At 40.2% G+C, this 22,955-nt stretch overlaps 1 protein-coding gene across 3 annotated transcripts in view; it reads left to right on the top strand.

The window, feature by feature from the left end:
- The window catches only part of baiap2b (BAR/IMD domain containing adaptor protein 2b), an 86,022-nt gene extending 72,878 nt beyond the window's left edge, over positions 1 to 13,144 (top strand). For 2 of the 3 annotated variants that reach the window (XM_080209482.1, XM_080209480.1), the window contains 5 exons: positions 1,277 to 1,478; positions 1,673 to 1,729; positions 4,779 to 4,947; positions 7,851 to 7,885; positions 11,054 to 13,144. In XM_080209482.1, coding sequence (XP_080065608.1) covers positions 1,277 to 1,478; positions 1,673 to 1,729; positions 4,779 to 4,947; positions 7,851 to 7,885; positions 11,054 to 11,123 — 533 coding nt within the window. In that variant the 3' untranslated portion in view covers positions 11,124 to 13,144. Of the gene's footprint in view, positions 1 to 1,276; positions 1,479 to 1,672; positions 1,730 to 4,778; positions 4,948 to 7,850; positions 7,886 to 9,234; positions 9,301 to 11,053 lie in introns of all 3 variants that reach the window. The other variant, XM_080209481.1, reaches the window with a different exon arrangement.
- The last annotated feature ends 9,811 nt before the right edge of the window (positions 13,145 to 22,955 follow it).

Here is a 22,955-nt window from a genome sequence, read left to right as displayed (position 1 = left end):
TGGATAAATAGCTTTTGCAATGGATAAATTGCATGTTTAGCCTAGAACGTATGATGGCATGGGATTGAAGCAGGCCTGCTTGTTTGCTACAACAAAAACAAAATACTGCAGGTGCTGGAAATCTGAAATAAAAACTTGAAATGCTGGAAATATTCAGCAAGTCCGAATACATCAAATTTCTAACAATTTTATTAATTATTCAGGCTGACTGTTTCTCACTGATGCTGCTTGACATCGGAATCTTGAGTCTTTTTTTATTTCATTTATTGCTGCAGCTTGCTTTGTGCTCAGCAAAAGTTCCTTGTGTGTCCTTTGTCTTGCACATTGCACATGGGTTTGGGTGGTGATGCAGTCATAGTATATGCCATGCTGTAATGTTTGTTCACATCACAATATCAGGGCTACTGTTTGGAAGGTGTATTAATAGTGCTTTATAAAAAAAAAGTTTCACTTGAGACTTAGAAATGAAAATTAAAGATATAGTGAATGTAGTACTAACTATGGATTAAGGGCATCTTCACACTTCTCCCTTCTGTAACTGCAGTATTTTTCACTGCATTCCTAGGTAGTAACCTTGCTGCTTGCTGGCTGGTGTAATGCATTGGTATTGTCAGTGGCATGGGTTCCAATATATGAGAAGATCGTGTTTGACTTGCATAACAGACCCTTTCTCGTTCTTGCTGTTTTCTGAGTCTAACTCTCTTGGTTCCTGGCCATTGTTTTTAAATCTGTAATAATGTTTTGGAAAGGGGAAAATAATAGTATTCCCAGAACACCCTGTATTTGTGCACTGACCTGGCAATGCAACAGTCATGAATTCAAGTAACCACTATAGCAAGAGTCCAATAAATCTTGTAACGTGGCAGATGTGAAAGCAGTGAGATTTTTTAATAAAAATCTAACCATTTCAGTAGTGCTCTTCAAGAGTCCTGTTTTCCTGTCTAGTCTGAATTATACGCGACTCAGTCCCACACTGCTATTCTGCCGAAAGGTCATTAACCTGAAGTATACACATTTCCAGTCCAGCTAAGTTTGTTTTTAATTTCAGATTTCTAGAATCCACTATATATTGTTCTTTTAACTCTGTCCCTAACAAGTCTCAGTTGGATAGCAGAAAACCCCTACTATTGATGGATAACATGTATTTGAGGTTTTATTTTAGAAAAATTATGCTAAGATGAAACTGGGAAATGATGTGAATGAGATTCAGCAATAAAACAGAAGTTCCTTGTTTTATACTCAATGTGTGACATTATCACATTTTCTTTCTATTTAGCTGAGACCAGAACTTTACCCAGATCCAGCTCAATGGCTGCTGGATTAGAAAAAAATGGAAGAACCAAAGTTCAAGCCATTTTTTCACATCAAGCAAAAGGCAACAATACGTTGCTGAGTTTCAGCGAAGGAGATGTCATCACATTGTTAGTTCCTGAGGCCAAGGATGGCTGGCATTATGGAGAAAATGAAAAGACACGGTTGTAAGTAATATTGATATTGTATGTTCATATTTTCTTCCAGTTTAATCCCTCCCCTTTCATCTTTGTTACAGATAAATAACTCTATTTATTATATGGCATTACCAAGTTACTGGCTCTTGTTGACATTGAAGACACCTGATGTTTTATTCTGTATGAGGTTACATGACCCACTAATTGTATCACTCTGTTTCTAGGAGAGGATGGTTTCCCTTCTCTTACACTCGTTTAATGCAAGGTGGATTCTTGCACAAGTAAGTAGCAATTCAAGAATAAATAAGATTTAAGATGTGTTGATTTTCTCCAGACTCCTCACCCTAACACAGCCTTTTCCTGGCGCTCGCTCCTCACCTGTACTTTGCATCAGTGATTATCCTATTCAAAGGCTCCACTGGCCACCTGCATCTATTTTTGTACTGGTGCCATTCTGTAATGAGCTGCTTTGAGGAGTACAAAAGGAGCAAAAGTTGGCTTCCCTCCCTGGGAAAGGCCACTTTTGTTTTACTGGATCTACCAAATCTCCAGCAAACCACTTGTTATTGACCTCTGTGTCACAGCACATTAACATGCTAACATGACCACTGGCAATTAAGATTCATGGCTGTACTTGCAAGTTAAAAAACTTCATTAGCTCACTTGTTAATTGCAATAGCTCACTTTACCTGTTTAGCAGACTTGAGTAATTTATTTGCATTCAAAGATTTAATCTTGCAGTTCAATTTTGCCTGTGACTGAATTTTTGAAATTAGAATATTTGCACTCTTACCCCCTCTCAAGATAATTCCCCAACTTAGTCTGGCTCAGTTACTCTGCAAAGACGAGCTTAAGACTGAAAGGGGAAGAAGCTATCCTGTTTGTTTCAGCTGCTACCATCCCAGTTCAAGTTGATCAGTGCATATATTTGGCTGAGAATATTTTAAAACTTATTTTGTGCTACCTTGTACAATGTATGCCTTCTGATGAAGTAGGAGTTGAAGTGGAAATGTGTTTTGATTTGATGGGCAGTGGAGAAAATAAAGAAATTTCCTAGTTTGAACTATCAATGACCAATTGACTTTGCTGAATAAGTATTTCAGAGCCCAAAAAATGTGTAAAATAAGATGCTCTGGTTACATCCACAATTTTTATGCCACCTGGCAAATACACAGTCATCTCATACAATCCCTACAATGCAGAAAGAGACCAGCCTATCGAGTCTGACTCTTCAAAAGAACATCCCACCCAGGTCTTCCTCACCACCCTATCCCTTTAACCCCATACATTTTACCATGGCTAAGGGGCAATTTAGCATGGCCAATCCACCAAACCTGCACGTCTTTGGACTGTGGGGGGGAACATGCAAAATCCACACAGTCGACCAAGGCTAGAATTGGACCCAGGGCCCTGGCGTTATGAGGCAGCAGTGCTAACCACTATGCCACCCCTTAAAAGGAGAAGTTTGATGAATTGCATCCACCTGCTTTTCAGATCATATAAATACCAACATTAAGGCGTAACCATCTGTTTGTACTGTTTCATTCCGGGCGCTACACCTACCCTTCTCAAAACCATTTAATCTTTGATGCCACATCCACTGTTCAAAGCTGCTTAATCTCTAGTACTACACCCACATTTCATTCATCTCCCAAATTTCTTTTGGGGAAATTAATTTCTGAATTTCTTTCCAGTGAGAATAAATAGCTTTATAGTTCTGTTTTTTTCCTCCCACTTCCTTTTCTGAAAATATTTTGGAAAATTAAAGAAATCAGTGAATTATGCAGTAGTTCTGTAGAAGTGAACCAAGTTCTGCTCATCCAGCTTGCCTTGGCATTTAGGCCCCTTTTTGGACCAGTATCATTTCCTGTCATGGCACCAAGCTTTCAGTGTTAAATCTGTCCATTTTGTTTGCTTGAACGGAGTCTATTTTTAATGTACAGTAGCAGTGCTTTACATAAATGAGCATCTCTTGGATGTAATTTAGTTACTTGAAATTTCTTTGAGCTATATGTCTTGGAGTTGCTTGTTACTAAGAGGATTGCATCCCTTGTCAATTGTTAGGTGCATCCCGAAGGCTAAATTCAGTCAAATTGAGAGGGATTTGGGCTAATTTGACTGGATTCTAGACTAGTTTATAAATTTATGAATAATGCTGAGAAACAAGTGAAATTGAGATTTTATATAAAATTTTCAGAACACATAACTGATTTGTTTTTGTTTTAGACCCTGTATTTTCAAATTGAACATTCCACTATTTTTAAATATTGAATTTCTGTTCTGAATTTTAAGAAACTGTCTTAATGAATCAAAGTTACAAAGTAGTTATACTTTTAGGAAAATTTACTTAAGAAATGTGGGATTGATACTTGCAAGAAAGTGTTTCCAGGGGTGCAGGCTCAAAATAATTGACAAAAGGAGTAAAAGCGAAGTGAGGAAAAATTTTTTCACCCAGAGGTTGATTGGAATCAGGAATGGAGCTTCCTGAGAGTGTAGAAAGGCAGGTTAGATTGGGGTATTCAAAAGGTAGTGAGATTGCTATCTGAAAGGAAGGAATGTGCAAGGTTATGAGTGTATGCTTTGGGAGTGGGGTTAGTTAGATTGTTCTTTGAGAGTCGGTGCAGATTCGATCTGAACAGCTATGTCCTGATTCCGGGGGAAAAAAATGTTTCCATGGGTGTGTTAATTAATTCTCTCACTGTCTCAAGTGGGAATAATTGCAATACTACTTCAGTCAAAACAAGATAGAGTTGATATTGTAGAACGTAGAACATTACAGCGCAGTACAGGCCCTTCGGCCCTCGATGTTGCGCCGACCAGTGGAACCAATCCAATGACCTAAACTATTCCAATGTTATCCATATGCCTATCCACATTTGAACGCCCTTAAAGTTGGCGAGTCCACAACTGCTGCAGGCAGGGCATTCCACGACCTTACTACCCTCTGAGTAAAGAACCTACCTCTGATATCCATCCTATAATTACCACCCTTTAGTTTAAGCTATGACCCCTTGTGTTAGCCATCACCATCCGAGGTTAAAGGCGCTCACTGTCCACCCTATCCAATCCAAGATTTAATAACTGATCTAATTATGAAAGCACAGATCAAGCTTGCAATACAACAGGTTTCTCGAGGTGGACGACAAGTTTTTGAATGCCCACATCAGATTTGGCATTGGTGATCACCCCCATGTCCTGCAAACTGGTTTTCTTCACTGACTCAATCATGAAACGTGCATTGAATATACTCAAATAATGAATAAACTTGTGTTAAATGATACAATCCATGACTGTTCAAGTATTAATTTTGTCATGTGTTGCATCACATAGCTTGAATCATGTGAAAAGCAGCAGCACAGGCAACCTTCTGCAAAAAGAGGATCTCTCCATTCCTCCACCTGACTACAACTCAACTTTAAAAATGGCGCCTCATCCTCTGTCCACCTCAAGCACTTTTAAGCCCAGGCCCTACAGTATGGCTGTGCCAGGTTTCTCTCAGGTATTTATAAAACCACTTCTTGTAAGTTTCAGCTTTGGTGATGGTGGTAGATTGTCAATACATTCGATGTCCCACTCAATTTTCTTTTGTGGTTTTCTGGTGAGGTGTTTGACTGGTGACTGATCTACTACCTCCTGGTTTGTGTTACCACCAAGCTTCAATTTCACCCCATTGTTTTTCTCACATTTAGATTTTTTATTGTTCCTTATTTTTAGTACTCTAACATCAAATGCAGTTTGTGTGTTAGTCCATTCAGCCCCTTTGAACCTGTTCTACCATTTAGTTAGATCATGGCTGATTTGTGTATTAGCTTCATGATCCTTCCTTGATTTTTGTAACCATCAGATTCTGATTTTTGTTGAGCTAAGGGTACTATCAATTTCCATTCTGAAATTTTTAATTGGCCCTGCCTTGCATCTTTTTGAGGTTTATTCCACATTTCTGTTAACCTTTATATAAAGTAGAACTGAGTAAACATGCACTCAGACCTACCTTTTGAAATTGGGAAGCTACTGGCCTCAAGTTTCTCTAACACTTTTCAGCTATCCTACATCGCACATCAGTATTATTTTTTATGACATTATATTTTAGCTGTGACCCCTGGCAATCATGGTGGAAAGTGTGTCTCACACACATACACAGAAAGGACTTCAGTACACACTTGCTTTGAGCGTTTTATAATGCACTGATGGAAGGAATTGTGAATCTGACAGTAATTCTCTGAAATAGGGTTCTGAAGATGAGTTCATTTAGAGTCATAGAGGTTTCATAGAGGGGCGGCATGGTAACACAGTGGTTAGCACTGCTACTTCACGGCTCCAGGGACCTGGGTTTGATTCTCGGCTCAGGTCACTGTCTGTGTGGAGTTTGCACATTCTCCTCGTGTCTGCGTGGGTTTCCTCCCACAGTCCAAAGATGTGCGGGGTTAGGTTGATTGGCCATGCTAAAATTGTCTCTTAGTGTTCTGGGATGTGTAAGTTAGAGGGATTAGTGGGTAAATGTGTAGGGATATGGGGGTAGGGCCTGGGTAGGATTGTGGTCAGTGCAGATTCGATGAGCCGAAGGGCCTGTTTCTGCACTGTAGGGTTCTGTGTTCTATGTTTACATCGTGCAAACAGGCTCTTCGGCCCAGTGTGATCACGCTGCCCAGTTTTTAGCACTAAACTAATCCCAATTGCCTGCATCAGGCCCATATCCCTCTATACCCATCTTAACCATGTAACTGTCTAAATACTTTTTAAAAGACAAATTTGTACCTGCCTCTACGACAGCCTCTGGCAGCTCATTCCAGCCACTCGCCACTCTCAGTGAAAAATGCATGCAGCATTTTGTCACATAACATGAAACTAAGTGCTTTGGAAAAGTCCTGATCATTGTACGAGCAAATTCAGCCAAACATAAGAACCAAAAGTACAGAATACTTTTCGAGCATTCTTAAAGACTCTCTTGCACAGTTTAAAAGTAAATGTACAACTTTGAAACTTTAAATAAAATTTTAAAGTTTTAATTTTGCACCATAAACACTAGTGTTGTCTTCAAGGAACTAAGTGGTACACTCATGTAAAGCATCTGCAGCTTGACAGTTATCACCAAAACGGCAGAGCTGTTGAGTCACTAATACCATATTCAACAGGAGATTAGATTGCTCATAGTTGAGGTTCAGCTAAATTCACAAGAGATGCAGGCTGACCTTAAGGGTTTTAATTACAGCATGGTGATTTGCACAAGTGAAGCCTCTTCACGCTACAGAACACTCCTTAATTCAAGTTTCTAGGTCATCTGCTTGCCACATAATTAAAACAACTTAATATTCTGTTCAGAAACAGCTATGGTTACAAACTTGGTGCATTAGATCAGTGAACATCAAGACCAGAGAAGTTATTTTTGAATTAATTAGTGTTGAAATTTGTTCCCTTTCCTGAAAAAGGGGAATGCCACTGAATTTCTAATGACTAGAAATTGAGAGATTTCAATAACGTATTGATTTTCTGCTACTTAAACTTTGAATGTTATTAGTGAAGATTTTCATCTCTGTCTCAAATTTCAATGCACATTGCCATACCTGTTTTATTGATAACCTTTTCAATAAATAGTTTCGCTGACCCAGTAAGATTTGATCTTATGGTTTTGGGATTTTCACTCTGGTGGAGATTTTATGAGCTATGAAGAGATTAGTTTTTCAGATGATTATACTACTGTTTATAAATCAGAGCGTACACCTTTACTAAAAAATTACAACCTCAAACGGATTTCCATTTCCTAATATCCAGACAATAAAGTCAATTAAGAAATAGATTGAGTGCCAGTCGTCTTGGAATCAGAGATTGAGAGTTGAAGCCCCCACCCACCCACTCCACACACCGCCTGAGTACTGAGATGATGCAGCATCATCAAAGCTGGCATCTTTCTGAAGGCATGCTGGGGCTCAGGTCTTGCCTGCCTTATTATTAAAAAGCTACGTAGCATGATTTGAAGAACAATGAGTTCTCCTAGCAACCTAGACAGCACTTATTCCTCTATTGAAAACCAATTTCCTTGTTCTTCATTGCATTGCTTTTTGTGGGGCCTTGCTGTGTACAAACTGGCTGTTCTGTTTGCCCCCATTCAAATGTTTCCCTTCAAGGTCACTTATTAGCTGTGAAGTTGTTTGGGACGTCTGAGGCTCAGGAAGATGTGTAAAATGCAAATTCTTCCTCAGTTTTGGCTATTAAATGTTTGAGCTAGTGGTTGGGGGGTGGTGGCATGCATAATATAAAAGTTAAAACAATGAGTGTAATCTTAATGTGTTTAGATTCATTGCTGCTAAAAGTTAGTCATGTCGTTTTGTAGTAATTGATTGATTGTAAGCATTGATGCTGACATCTAGTGGACACTCTCCTAATAACTCATCTCATTCTTCCTAGGGCCCGGAATTCAATCATTCAAGACTCTCTTTGAAGTAAGAATTACACTTTTTCACTAAATCATAAATCAAGCTTTTAAAATATTAAGTTCATAAGTAACCGGAAGGGGCAAAAACCAACAAAGTCAGATTTAGCTATAAAACCAAAGAAAAATGCCTGCAATACTCAGCAGGTCAGGCAGCATCTGTGGAGAGAGAAACGGAGTTAACGTTTCAGTTCAATGAAACATTTCTCTTTCCATAGATGCTGCCTGACCTGCTGAGTACTTTTTATTTCTGTTTTAAAGATTCCCAGCATCCGCAGCATGTTCCTTTTGTAAGCCAGGTTAGTCAGTTGCTTGATTCAATATTGGGCAGTTAGCATTGAAAGTGAGGTCACGTTGCTGCAGGATGGTTCTCTTTCTGAATAAAATGCCCCAAACAGCTGTTTGCACGGGTATTAAATCTTCAGGGCAGCACAGTGGCAAGCACTGCTGCCTCACAGCACCAGGGACCTGGGTTCAATAGGTCCCAGGCTTGAGTGACTGTGTGGAGTCTGCATGTTCTCCCCCTGTCTACATGGATTTTCTCTGGGTGCTGCGGTTTCCTCCCATTCTGAAAGACATGCTGGTTAGACGCATTGACCGGAACAGGTGCTGGAGTGTGGTGACTAGGGGAATTTCACGGTAACTTCATTGCAGCGTTAATGTAAGCCTTACTTGTGACTAATAAATAAACTTTAATTTAATTTTTGTGTCAGGGCTATCTTCTGAAACTAACTTAATTATTTCATTTTATTTTTCCACCACTTCTGTGGGAAATTCTTGGCTTTTAAATATTGCTTTGTAAAATCAGCAGGGTTTCTGGTATGCTGGTATTAGATTTTCAAATGAGTTGGCACTGTGCAAAACATTTATTTTAAATGTTAACACTTTTTCCTGAATGCCATTTATTTCTCCGGCTCCTGTCCTTTCTGGAACATTTGGACAGATTGTGATTCCACAGGTTTCAATTACTCCCTGGCCTTTACTGAGCTGAAAGCTTTGATAGTGAAGGTTGGCAAGCATTTCACAGCTGGAAGCATCAAAGCAAAGCCCAGTGCTGTGCTTTTCGTATCTTCACCTGCCGCCTTTGAATGGTGAGCAGATTGGCTTTTGGCTTTCGTCTTCCCAACCCATAATGTCCTTGGGCCAGTGGTTAAGGCTTTGATCCATTTGGATCAGCCAATCCATTGATAATACTGAACCATTGAATGAGCGAGGTCCTTCATCTATTGGTAATAAGTTAGTGAAAATTTTGCTTTTATGTTAATTATGGTATATCTGAGCTTAGTGCTGTGTCGTTTGATTTCCCTACCAGAGTTTTACAATTATAGGTACAAATCGACTGAATTTTTCTCATTGCAGTTCTGATGCCGAGATTGAAAGGTTTTGAATTTAAACTTCTGCCACATATAAGGCCTCTCTAAATTAGTAAGTTTGGCATTTTAATATGCCAGTCTGACTTTTATCGCCTTGTCTGTTGCTGGTGACAATCATTCATTTCCCACTGTGTCTTCACAAATGGGCAAGTTCTGTCTCACTTTCTCCACAGTCCTGAGCTCCATCTGTTTCTGTGTTTCATTCTGGCAAGAAATTGTTGCATTGTTTTCAAAATGTAAGTCAAATGTAGCAACTGGAACTCTTAGGATTGTCAGAATTTTATTATCAGGGTAATTACAGCCTGAACCAATCCTGGCTCCTTTTAAAACATTGTTACAGTGCTGTGTTCCATGATTTGTTATTCTCCCAGATTTAATTGTTTATTATTTCTGAACTGATTGGCAGTAAATGTATTGTATGGCTGGTCTCTGCCATGTGTCCACCCCTTTTAAGGTACTCCCTCGCTTGCATTTGACACTCCATCGAGTGGAGCCCATTAGGAACTGCCAGAAAAGAATAGTGCCTTAAATATGCTTGAAAAAGCTTTAAAAGACTTGTTATCTAATTACTTTTCACTTTTGTATCTATATATCATATAAAGAATGAAGAAAATTACAGCACAGGGACAGGCCTTCGGCCCTCCAAGCCTGCACCGACCAATATATAAATTTGGTCTATCTTTTGATGTCTTTTGGCCTAGAAAATAAGCTGATGTTTTCTGTCGTCATTTCACAAACTTCATCACTGCTTTTGGGTCTCGTCACTGTTGCACCAATCACTCAAAAGCTTCTCTGACTCGGGGCATTGACTCATTTTGGTTCTGTGATTCATTGCTGACCATCTCTCTGCTTGTCCTCCTGTGGCTTGCAATTTACTGGTTTGTGTGATTTCCCCCCCCCCCCCCAAATAAGTTGTGTTACCATTTCAGCACGGCAAGAGCAGATGTGTCACAGAAGAGGAGTATGTACAGGCTGCAGGCATTAATTGCAGTCTACAATCTGACGTCACGATGATGCTCAGCTGATGTCTTTCAGAGAATTCACATTAAAGATTTCATCTAGTTTCAAATCCAGATTTTTTTTAAGCAAATAAATTAAATGCGAGTGCATTTCTGAAACTTGCATTCTGTAATGATTGATTCTTATACCTAGCCCACAGGTTAATGCGGATTAAGCATCAAAATTATAGTAATTTAAAGATCAAATAGAAATATCTCCCAGCAGAAATCTATCTGCCTAAAGAAATCGAATATAAATTTTAGTTCAAGTTTTCTTTATAATCAGATGTGATGCTAATTCAGAAACACCTTGTGTCAGAGAGCAAGAGCACAGGTTAGAAAGTATGGATTGAAACCAAAGAGCCAGTCTGTGTCAGCAGTTCCTGCACACTTTGCAGCTAGTTCATGAGCAGTATTGGACAGAGTTCAGGGAACTGCAATCTTGCCATCTAACTGCAAGTGACTTGGGTATCCCAGGAAGAGCAATAAAAACCCCAACTTTTCTTAGGAGAACCTTAAAATAGATCATTATAAAACCTCAAACATTAAAAGAAAGTATAGTTCTCATCTCAGCACAACGTAAGAATTCTTACAGAAATCAGGGTTCTAAAACTGCAGTTTATTGTTAACTCCCAAGTAGCTGCATTTTATATTTCTAATGAGCAGACCACACCCTTTTTTTGTTCCCAATATTCACAGAGCTACTCATGGGCGCCTTGAGCTCTTGCAATCCGTACTGTCATGGTGTCACTGCTGTGTTCCTCTGAACTATCCCTTGTATTAACATACTTTCTCTCTCCTCTACAGAGAAGCTGTTGCAAACGTCAAACTGAAGCCAACCAAAACAAATGACAAATCAGCCGCTAAAGTGAACTGACCACTGACTCTGCAAGATTCTTACACTGTACACTTGCTACTGGCAAAATAGGCCAAAGATGTCTAAACCTGAAACTGCATGAAAACAGTGTCTTTAGACTAGAATTGACCCATCTGAAGATGGTCACTGAAGTTACAGATATATCACTTGCACATGTTACTATGGAAATGCCACTTTTAAATCCCACCCACCTTAGTCCCTGCTTTATATTTGAGGGATCGTGTGGAGGGAATTGTTAATTACACTTGTCTGGCTAGGAATTTGTATGGTGTTTGTAATTTATGCATGTGATTAAGAACTAGCAGTTAGTATTTTTCTATTATATACTTTGTACTAATCAGCATATAAAACAATATTTTATTACCTGGCTATTTGCAGGAATTGGCTAAATGTTGATATTTTGTCAAAATACTGCAATATTGACCATTGTTAAACTAGTTATAAAGTGCATACCGTGCTCAATTTCCAAGTAAGTGTTTTGGGGTTGGTGGGGAGGATGAAAGTAAAAAATCATGTTGTAGAATTGTACATACGACTGAGCTAACTTTAGTCCAGAGTTACCTCAACTTGTTAGAATTTTAATGGTTGCTATTCAAATTCTTGCTCTCACTTATGGCTCTTCCATTCCAAGTAATAAGTACTCTGGTGATGGCAAAGGCATTGTACAATCTGCAGAAACAAGAATTTATACTTTTTGTAGAATTTCATGTTGTTTTACCCCAACAAACAGCACAAAGTTATCAAAGGTCATTTCACATTCCAGTTTGTAGTATGTGTAGTGCTTCCTTTTACACTATTGACTTATCGGGAGCGATAGGTCAGTTGAATGAATAAATGACTCACTGAAGACCACAAGAATGAAACCATGCCTTTGAGTTGAGAAACTGGAAGCATGATTCTTTGGGAAACATTCTTCTTCTTGCTCTTGCACTAGCTTCAGGGTGCGTTGGGGTGGGGTGGAAAGAATGTATTATTATCCCTTTACTTATTTTAACAGCATTGCTTCAAAATGGGAGAGGAATTGAAAAGTTTTTTTTAATTCTGTAAGTGAAACATTTGCAGATGTGGCAGATATGACGTGACAGTCATTTCAAAACAGCAATAGTTGAGTGGTGACTCTCACAAATGGAATATTTAAAGCAGGGATTGTTTAGACATGGAGATAACCAGTATTAATGAGCAAAGACAAAACACTCTGGTTTGCTTACGTATGAAAAGTGTTCTGTAATTTCTTAGGAAATGATATATGGTTAGTCAGAATGATGAAAAGAAATCTTGTTAACAATGTCCCATTTGTTTGTCAAGTTAACAAGACTTTTTGGTTGCACAAACAAGTTAATAGAAAGAAATTATCATTGCTAAAAGAACAATGGTCAGATGATTGATGGAGTTAACCATTTAAATGATATACTGCAAGAACCAAATGAAATTTGTGATTTTTTTATGGGTATATATTTTGAGCAAAGGCAGTGGATTAAAATTTTAAATGAAACTTTATTGCATCAGTCACTGAGTTGGCTTAAGTTGCTTGTAGATGATAAAAGGTAGTTGAAACATAGACACTTGCTGAGAGTGGTTTGTGCTTTTTTTGTAAAGCAGCGAATGCCAAATTCAACTTGTGTTGTTTCATATTTATTTATGTTGAAAACCTGGCACTTCTAGTCTCTTATGCTGTGCTATTGTGGAGATTGTTACAGAAAAATATATCCACTTGCCAAATCAGTACATTTAAACTTTACATATAAAAACAGCCACCATTTTTTTCAGCTCTATATTAAACCCTCACTATAGCAGGAATATGGTTTAATTGGTGCCTTTCATTTTTACATAAGCTTTGTAATGTAGTAAGATATGCCAAGACTGTTGATTATAATCTGTATTGTAATGCAGATTTCTATAGCTGCCATTTTTTCATAAATCACCAGGTTTTGTGAATTAAATTGACCTATTTAGAATTTATTTCTTGTAATCAGAAATGATTTTGATAGTAACTTATGCGAAATAAAAATTTGTTTCACTGTTTAAAATCCTCCTTTTCTCTGTTCTTTTAAAACAGGGAACTTTTCAACTAGAAAACTTCAATAGTTAGTACACAATGGTCATTTTATCATGAACTCTGCTCCTACCTTGTCCTTAGCTCTAAAGCCTGCACTCTGAGGGTGTGGGGGGGGGGGGGGGTGGAGAGCCACTTCAGCCTGGGGCTTGATTGTTGAAATTTGCTCAAGAAAAGGGTCAGAGTGCCTGCTTTTTTTTTGGTCCCCTCCTGTCCCCTTTCAAGTAAGCTTCGAAGATTTCCTATATGGGATATCAGAGACACATTTCACAACAGCACCACTGTCTTGTCATTTACCCACTTAAAAAAAAAACTTTCTTAGCATATTTTGGTTGGAAGCAATCGCTGAAGTCTAATATGGGCTAAAGTTTGTAAATATAGATTTATTAGCAAATTATGTATAAATATTATAAGTATTAAATATAAAATTGAAACACCATCCCACAACATGCTACCTGCCAACATCCCACCACAACCTTAACCAGTACATAGAAAAGGCAATTCGATAGCTTAAAAAAAAGGCACCTGGAGCAGGTGCGGAAGCACAAAAAATGGAGAAGCACTGATATATCGACTCAACAGTAGCTCTAATCTCTCTCCACAGATGCTATCAGACTTGCTGAGATTTCCAGCATTTTCCATTTTTGTTTCAGCTTTAGGCATCCTCAGTGATTTACTTTATCCAGCTATGAATCTCCCTTTGGATACAAGGTCTAGCGTCTCTCTTGCTGAGAAACAATTTCAGCAGTGTTACGAGTACCAGAGCAGAAACTCGCATTATGAAACTCAACTAGACACCACCAGTTTTTATTGACAGTATGAGGATAAGATGTTTCACTCCAAGCATGATTCTATTGATATGAAGATTTTATTTAACTAAAACAAATGCATTAGCTTAACTTTTACCAGTTGAAATACTTAAAACATGAGAAGATACTGCTAATGTATCTGGTTCCAATTCAAGCAATATTCCTCTTGTAGACTTAAACTCCTCTTCAAAATGAGTTAGTGACACACAGTACTGTGTGTCTGTTCTTAGTTCTAAAGTCTCTTGAACACCCCCACAGCAACCAAGAGGGGAAGAACAACACCTCTTGCTTCTTTCAAGACCAGACAGAAGCTAACTCTTAAGGGAACTGCTGTCTCTGCAAGCTTAGCTCATTCTATTGCCTCTGTCTCTGTCAATCAACCTGAACAAAACCTTATTCTGAAATCTCAGGGTAGAAGGCAAAAACAAAAATGCATGAATTTGGATTAAAGCAAAAGACACATCCTTAGCTAAAATCAATCATTAACCTGTATGCTCCATGTGTAAGCTGCCTGCTGCAGATAAATCAGCACTGTGTAAAACACAGCTGAATTTTAAACAAACCCCTACAAGAAACACAATAAATACATTTCTTAAAGGCATGGTATTGTCTCATAAGTAACTTTTATGGTTGTTCATTCACTCTATATACACCGATCATAAGCCATGATGAATCTTTTCAGTAAATCCAAATGTATTCCTCCCAAGGCTTTGGCATGGCGCTTTCAAACTGTCAGCTCACCAGTACCATATCTTGTACAAGGCAGGGCAAATGCAAACATGTCTTTCTTTACCTGATCTGCCAACCAAGATATCATTCCTTCCAGAGACAAGATTCTAATGTGAAACACTTACACATTCTCCAGTGAGTGCTAAGCAAATTAAACAGTGGACAGACTCAGGTGAAGGAATTCCTGATGCAGGGATGGCCAGTGGTTGTGGAAGATGAGCTGCGATCATTTGCAAAGTGGGAAGATGAGCCAAGTATGCACGATGACGCCATTCGTTGGGGGTCCAGAGTAGTAGTTTCACCCTTAGGTCATTCACAAGCCCTGGATGAAACCCATGAGGTACACCAGGTATCTCCTGAATAGAAAGTCTAGCCAGGTTATATGTTTGGTGGCCTAATATGGATCAAGATTTGGAGAACAAAGTGAAGTCTGCTCAACTAGAAGATGGCACCACTCCATCCATGGGAGTAGCCTGATTGTCCTAGGTCGAGATTTCACCTGAGTTTTGCAGGACCTTATGGACAAATGTTTTTAGTTGTTGTGGATGTACGTTCTGGTTAGTTGGGAGTACATCATGAACAACATCACAGCTGCCAGTGCCATTGAGAAACTACACGTTTCTGCAACTCAAGGTTTACCAGATTCTCTTGTTTCTGATAACAGGGCAATGTTTATGAGTGATTTGTTCAGAGTTTATGCAATGGAATGAAATACACCATGGCCACGTGGGTACTGCACTCTCTCATCCAGCTTCACCTGGCTTAGCAGAGTGAGCCATTCAGACACTGAACGAAGGGTTGAAGAGAATGTCAGGTGATACTCAGCATCAAACTCTCTCAGCTCTTGTTCTGATACACAGTATCTGATCAAACAACAGCACTCTCTCCAGCTGAGTTACTAATAGGTAGGAAGGTAAACTGTTACATTGAGACGTCAAAGCAAAAAAAGGGAAGGAGGTGGCGGTCATGAGCAAATCCCAGTGTAGCCATAAAACTCCCGAAAGATTGACTCCTCAGAACTCATTTTTAACATAGTAGCAAGTCATCCTCAGCAGCACAGTGGTTAGCAATGATGCCTCATAGCGCCAGGGACCCAGGTTCAATTCCAGCCTTGGGTCACTGTCAGTCTGCACATTCTCTCCATGTCTGCATGGGTTTCGTCCAGATGCTCCAGTTTTCCCCTCTCAGTGCAAAGATGTGTGGGTTAGGTTGATTGGCCATGCTAAATTGCCCTTTTGTGTCTGGGGATTAGCAGGGTAAATGTGTGGGCTTACAGGAATAGGGATCTGGGTGGGTTTGTGGTTGACACAGACTTGATGGGTTGAATGGCCCCTTCTGCACCATAGGAATTCTATGATTCTACTCTCAACTCAGGGACTGCCAAAAAATAATATTTAAGTGATTATGAATAAGGATCTTTAAAATCACTCCCTATTGTCAATTGAAATACTTTTTTAAGGTAAAAAAAACTACCCAGCTGCAGAGAATCTGTACCAAGCACCACAAAGCAAGGGGCTTAAAAAAATAGTATTGCAAAATTCTTATTCCTTTGTAATTTGGGGGTAAATACGAACGAGATGGTTTAAGAAGGTGGGTCAGTGGAGGGCAAAAGTTGTGGCAAGTCAGTGCTGGAAAGCACAGATGTGTTACAATATTGCTCTGTAGGCAAAGTTCACATGAGCAACTCCTTAGATGCCATTAATGTACTTCCCAAAAAACATCAGTGGAATGGAAGTGACTAATCTCACCAGGAATGCAGCTTCTCCAAACACAAATTATAGCTTTAGCCCTGATGACATGAAAGCAGCTAAGACATTTGGAAAGAAGTGCTGTGCTGTGTTTCTTAGTCTCTGAATGGAGTGTGAATGACACCGAACACAAGCGAAAAACATGCAAACCAATCTGAAATTAAGCTCAGCAATATCGGATGAATAGAAAAATAGTCTTTGAGGAAAATGTAAATTAATATCCATGCATATTATTTATCAGATGGCTAATAGCAAATGATACAGGCATTTGAGCAATGGTCATAAGATCATGAGGTGGCATAAAATATGAGCTGTCTGCTTAAATTCACATTCAACTACCTGAGATGTGGTGACACTGGATGGCACAATGGTTAGCACGGTTGCCTCACAGTGCCAGGGATCCGGGTTCAATTCCCGGTTTGAGTCACTGTCTGTGTGGAGTCTACACATTTTCCCCGTGTCTGCGTGGGTTTCTTCCAGGTGCTCTGGTTTCCTCCCACAGTCCAAAGATGTGCAGGTTAGGTGCATAGGCCATGCTAAATTGACCCTTAGTGTCCTGGGATGTATAGATTAGAGGGATTAGCGGGGTAAATGAATGGGACTGTGGGAATGGGCCTGGGGTGGGATTTTCATCAATGCAGGCAGGATGGGCCAAATGGTCGTTTTCTGCATTGTAGGGTTTCTATCACTTCTACTAATTTATTAGTGTCACAGGTAGGCTTACATTAATACTGCAATGACATTACTGTGAAAATTCATTACTTGACACACACTTGTGCTTGTTCGAGTACACAGAGAGAATTTAGCATGGCCAATGCACCTAACCAGCACGTCTTTTGGACTGAGAGGGGAAACAGGAGCATCTGGGAGGAATCCCATGCAGACATGTGGAGAACGTGCAGACTCAGCACAGACAGTGACCCAAGCCAAGAGTTGAACTTGGATCCCTGGTGCTGTGAGACAGCAGCGCTGATCAGTGCCACTGTGCCACTTGGCACATTAGAAAGCAATAAAGAGACTGTGAAATCTTATTTGAGGAAGGGCGCTGAAAGTCAGGTCATTGGCTAAAGCTCCAAAGGCTATTTGCTGTGGATCATCTCAGCTTGGAACTAACTTTTAAATTCCACACTACATTTGCAAACTGGAGGAACAGCATCTCACCCTCCGGCTACGCACATTACAGTCTTCCAGCCTCAACATCAAATTCAATGACTTCAGATGATTAGCTCTACATCACCTCGACCCCTTTGTTTTCATTTTATTTATTTTTAACTGTTCTCTATCTTTCATTTCTTTATTTTTCTCCCCGACTTGTTCCCCTATTTTATCCCCCCTTTTTCTCAATTTTATTTCTGTCTCACTCACATCTTCAGCTGTCACAGTTTACCCTTTGCTTTCAGCCTCCCTGCTGTTTGGCCATTCACACCTTTTATTCTCTCTATGGGCTGCCTGTCCCCTTGTTTCTGTAGCTATGACTCCTCTTTCATTCCCTGACCCTACAGTATATCTCCCACTTTCCATGCCTTTTATCTTTGGCAAAGAGTCATCTGAACTCAAAACACCAGCTCTTTTCTTTCCTTACAGATGCTGCCAGGCCTGCTGAGATTTTCCAGCATTTTCTCTTTTGGGCTCTGCATTTGCACATATCAATTTTAGCAGGAATGGACCCTTTGCCACTAAATTCAGACCTGATGGGGAGCTCCAGCTGAAATTAAAGTTTATTTATTAGTGTCACAAGTAGGCTTACATTAACACTGCAATAAAATTACTATGAAAATCCTCTAGTCGCCCCATTCTGGCGCCTATTCGGGAGAATTTACCATTGCCAATGCACCTAACTAGCACATCTTTCAGACTGTGAGGAAATCCACACAGACACAGAAAATGTACAAGCTCCACACAGTGACACAAGCCAGGAATCAAACCCAGGTCCCCAGCACTGTGAGACAGCAGTGCTAACCACTGCGCCACCGTGCCACCCATAAGCAAAGCTACGAAATGCAAAAATAGAAAATGGAGGATTAACCACAAGCATTCACCGTTCATTTTCCTTCTCACTTATACATCCTTCTATGTTACTTGATGACTAGGATAGAGTGGCAGTGCATGTGTCAATGATCGCTCAAGATATTTAATTGAGAATAGAGTTGAAAGTATTAATACAGTTTTAAAATGACAGCAGAAATGAAGGTAGAAGGTGTGATGTGCTATTACTAACTATTTCAGCAGCCTCTCTCTGACCACCTTTGCCTATAGTCGTGCAAGTCTTTTCCCTGTTCCTTGCACTGTGCAATCAGCTTCACGAATCTAGCAAACTTCTGCTTCCTCCATCCTGGACTAACTTGAGCAACTTCTGTTCACAACGGGCTGCTGTTCACTGTCCCTTGAACTCACCCATTCATTACCTCTTAAATCTCCTAAATGCATCAGCCATTCTTCTTAGGAAGGGCCCTTGGTACATGCTGCACCTTAAACGTTGCAAGTTCCAGTCAACTAGAGCTCACTCCTACCAGTGTTAACCCACAATGGCTCCACACTAAAAAAAACACAAGTAACATTCCAAATTGCAGGTACAATTGATGCAAACTGTTTGTATTGTAATGCAGCCTAGAAATCATGTACTCCTCAGTGCTTCTTCAGAGGGGCTTCAGTCATATGCACAGATCAAAGAAGCTTGTCTGTTCTCCTTGAAGGAGGTTGAGAACAGCTTAGACAGCAATATTCAATATTATCTAGGCCAAGCACAGAGTAGAGAAGGGAAAATACTGTTCCAAGTGGAGGAAGGGTTGAGAATCATAGAACACAGATTCAAAGTGATTGGTAGTGAGTCACCAAAGGTGACATGAGGAAAATCATTTTTAACTCAGTGAGTGGCTTGAACTTGGAAGGCATGACCATAAAAGAGGCAGATTAAGACATGTGTCTCAATGGGGAATTGGATATTTCAATAGCTGTCTGGAATTAAAAGTTTACTGATGACCATGAAACCACTGTCAATTGTCATAAAAACCCCATCTGGTTCACTAATGTCATACAATTATAGAATCCCTATAGTGCAGAAGGAGGCCATTCAGCCCATTGAGTCTGCACCAACCACAATCCCATCCAGGTCCAATCTCCATGACCCCATGCATTTACCCTAACTGACCTCCCTGGCACTAAGGGGCAATTTAGCATGGCCAATCCACCGAAACCTGCACATCTTTGGGCTGTGGAAGGAAACCAAAGGCAGCCGGAGGAAACCCATGAAGAACATGCAAACTCCACGCAGACAGTAACCCAGGCCGGGAATCAAACCCAGGTCCCTGGCACTGTGAGGTAGCAGCGCTAACCACTGTGTTACCATTGTGCTGTGCCACCCATAAATGTCCTTTAGGGAATGAAATCTGCTATCCTTCCTGGTCTGGCCTACATGTGACTCGAGAGACATTGCAATGTGGTTGACGCTTAACCGCTCTCTGAAATAGCCTAGGAAGCCACTCAGTTTAAGGACTATTAGGGATGGGCAACAAATGTTGGCTCAGCCAGTGATGCCCACATCTCATGAAAGTACTGGAAGGTGAACAAAATAGGGTGACAGGGAAAGGGTTGCAGAGTGAAACTAAATAAATTGCTCTCGGAGAGAGCCCACAGAGTCTTGATTAACCCCATGGCCTCTTCCTGTGCTGCAACTGTTCTGCGAGTCTTCCCATTACACTGAGGTCAGTTCAAATCTCCCCAGCCCCCTGTCACAATGTTAATTCCTTTCTTATTAAGAAGCCAGAGCACTTCCCTCTCTGCCATCTTGGTCTTTTGAAGTGTGATTTTTTTTTGGTGAGGTTGGGGTTAAGGCAGAACAGAAATGTACTGTCTCATTGTAATGTGCCTGACCCCAGTGCTAAATGTTAACACAAGGTGCATAAAGATGAAAATTCTACAGTATTTAAATCCACCACTTGAAGGCAAAATAAAACCTCAGCCCAATTTCAAAACAAGCTTCCAGCTGGTCTAACGAAATGATTGCATCTGCAGAATCCTTGGAACACAATTCTGGTCCACCCCTTAATAGCAGGTGTTTAATATAAGCATCCTCTAATACCCCATGACGGGGTCTGTTTTACCATTTTTATTTAGTAATTGCTGTTAGCCACTAATAATATCGCAATGTTTGTCTTTTGACCTTTTTCTAATTTTAATCGACTCACCTGGTACACACAGCCAGGGCAATAATTGTTTATTTGTATCAGACAAGTCATTAATTACCATTTGTCAATTGTCTGTAATAACTGAGCAGCCGTGCCGCAAGTGAAAGAGAAGCAATGATCCTCTTAACACGTTCGACACAAGCTCAGCGGGGTGAATAACATCCCGTATCATTTCCATAGACGCTAAATATCATCGCTGCAAAAGCTGGAGCTGGGGACAGGAGCACTGGCTGGATGAAACCTTCTTGACAAAAGAAAAAGTGATGGTTCTTTCTCTTCTTAATTAACATCCTATGAATGAATTTGTGGGAATGTGCAATTTTGAACCCTGCTGTTTCTCAGAATACGACTGTTAGCAGACCTGTAATTATGAACCCAGAATAGTCACTGTTGCTCTTTTCTCCCCCATTCATTTCAGCCTTTGTCTTCCCTCAATTAACCCAAGTGGAGAAATTTGGCAATAGTAGAAATGTAGAAGAGAGAAAAGTTGGATCACCAGCACAAGAGGCCCAATCATAGAATCCTACAGTGCAGGAGGTGGCCATTTGGCCCATCGAGTCTGCACTGACCACAATCCCACCCAGGCTCCATCCACTTAACCCCATGCATTTACTGTACCTAGTCCCCCTGACACTAAGGGGCAATCAACCTGACCTGCACATCTTTGTACTGAGGGAGGAAACCAGAGTGCCCGGAGGAAACCCATGCAGATACGGGAAGAACGTGCAAACTCCCCACAGACAGTGACCCAAGCCAGGAATCAAACCTGGTTCCCTGCGCTGTGAGGCAGCAGTGCTAACCACTGTGCCATCCTTATCTTCCCAGTTTTTCTTGTCATTTTATGGATGCAAGTAGTGGTTTTATATTTTTTTTAAAAATCATCATAAGTGAAGGATTCCTGCTTTTGTAATAATCTTGAACATTAGCTGGGTTTATGGATTATTGCCCAGTGATAATACCACTACGCCATCACCGCCCCTCGTCCATTGTTTATGATCTTGGTCCTATCAAAATATTCCCAGAACCTTTCTCTAACTACAGACATTGGTTACAGTGACAACAGATTCAGAAACCAGTCCAAGTCTTTGGGAAAGAAAGTTCAGCTCACCACAGCCAGGTTGCAGGAAGTGCCTTTAGAAGGGGTTTTGTTAGCAATGAGGACATTTTATAAATGTTGCTCATTACAGTTTTTTAAGTTTATTTATTAATGTCACAAGTAGGCTTACATTAACACTGCAATGAAGTTACTGTGACAATCCCCTAGCCGTCACACTCCAGCACCTATTCAGGTACACTGAGGGAGAATTTAGCATGGCCAATGCAGCCTAACCAGCACATACTTTGGACTGTTGGAGGAAACTGGAGCACCCGGAAGAAACCCACACAGACATGGGGAGACAGTGAACCAAGTCAGGAATTGAACCCGGGTTCCTAGCGCTGTGAGGCAGTAATGCTAACCACTGTGCCTAGCGCTCACTTGGAGTACTGTGAGCAGATCTGGGCATCATACTTTATAAAGGATATAGAACCGGGGACATTGTCTAAAAATTAGGGCCAGGCCATTCAGGAGAGATGTTTAACATGCAAAGGGTAGTAGAGGTTTGGAAATTTATTAGTGTCACATGTAGGCTTACATTAACACTACAATGAAGTTACTGTGAAAATCCCCAAGTTACCACATGTTCAGGTACCTGTTTGGGTACACAGAGGGAGAACTTAGCATGGCAAATGTATCTAACAAACATGTCTTTTGGACTGTGTGAGGAAACCCACACAGATATATGGGGAGAATGTGCAGACTCCACATAGCTGGAAATTGAACCCAGATCCCTGGCGTTGTGAGGCAGCACAACTACTATCCTGCCAAATTCCTCCTGGTGTGCGGTTTCCCTGTTTATGTATACTTAAGGATAGATTTGAACCTCTCTTGGGAAGACAATTAATATCTTGTATAAGGCTGTCATTGTTTCTCTAGGGTTGACTTATAGAGAGTTAGTCCGAGTGGTTTTGCACATCACCTGATCTGACATCCTGGAACACGCTTTGTGGTGATGGATGATGGCCAACTGTTAATGTTCGATATTACTACTCCACCAAAACTGACAGCAACTTCTGGCGTTTGCAGGATTACCCAAGACACCAAAACGTTGCTGTCAATGATTTTGACATTCCTCCAGACGCTTCACAAATTGCACTCCCTAAGAAATCAGGGAATTGGTGGAAATTTTCACTTTTATGCTTTTAATCTGTCTGTAAAAACCCTCAGAAAAGTTTACACATTGGTGAAGGAGATTTTGAAAGACATCATA

Source organism: Carcharhinus amblyrhynchos, chromosome 21 (assembly GCF_965287045.1).
Source record: "Carcharhinus amblyrhynchos chromosome 21, sCarAmb.v2.hapA, whole genome shotgun sequence".
In the NCBI taxonomy this organism is placed as follows: Eukaryota; Metazoa; Chordata; class Chondrichthyes; order Carcharhiniformes; family Carcharhinidae; genus Carcharhinus; species Carcharhinus amblyrhynchos.
Note: the sequence above shows the minus strand (reverse complement) of the source record. Positions and strands in the feature narration are given on the sequence as shown.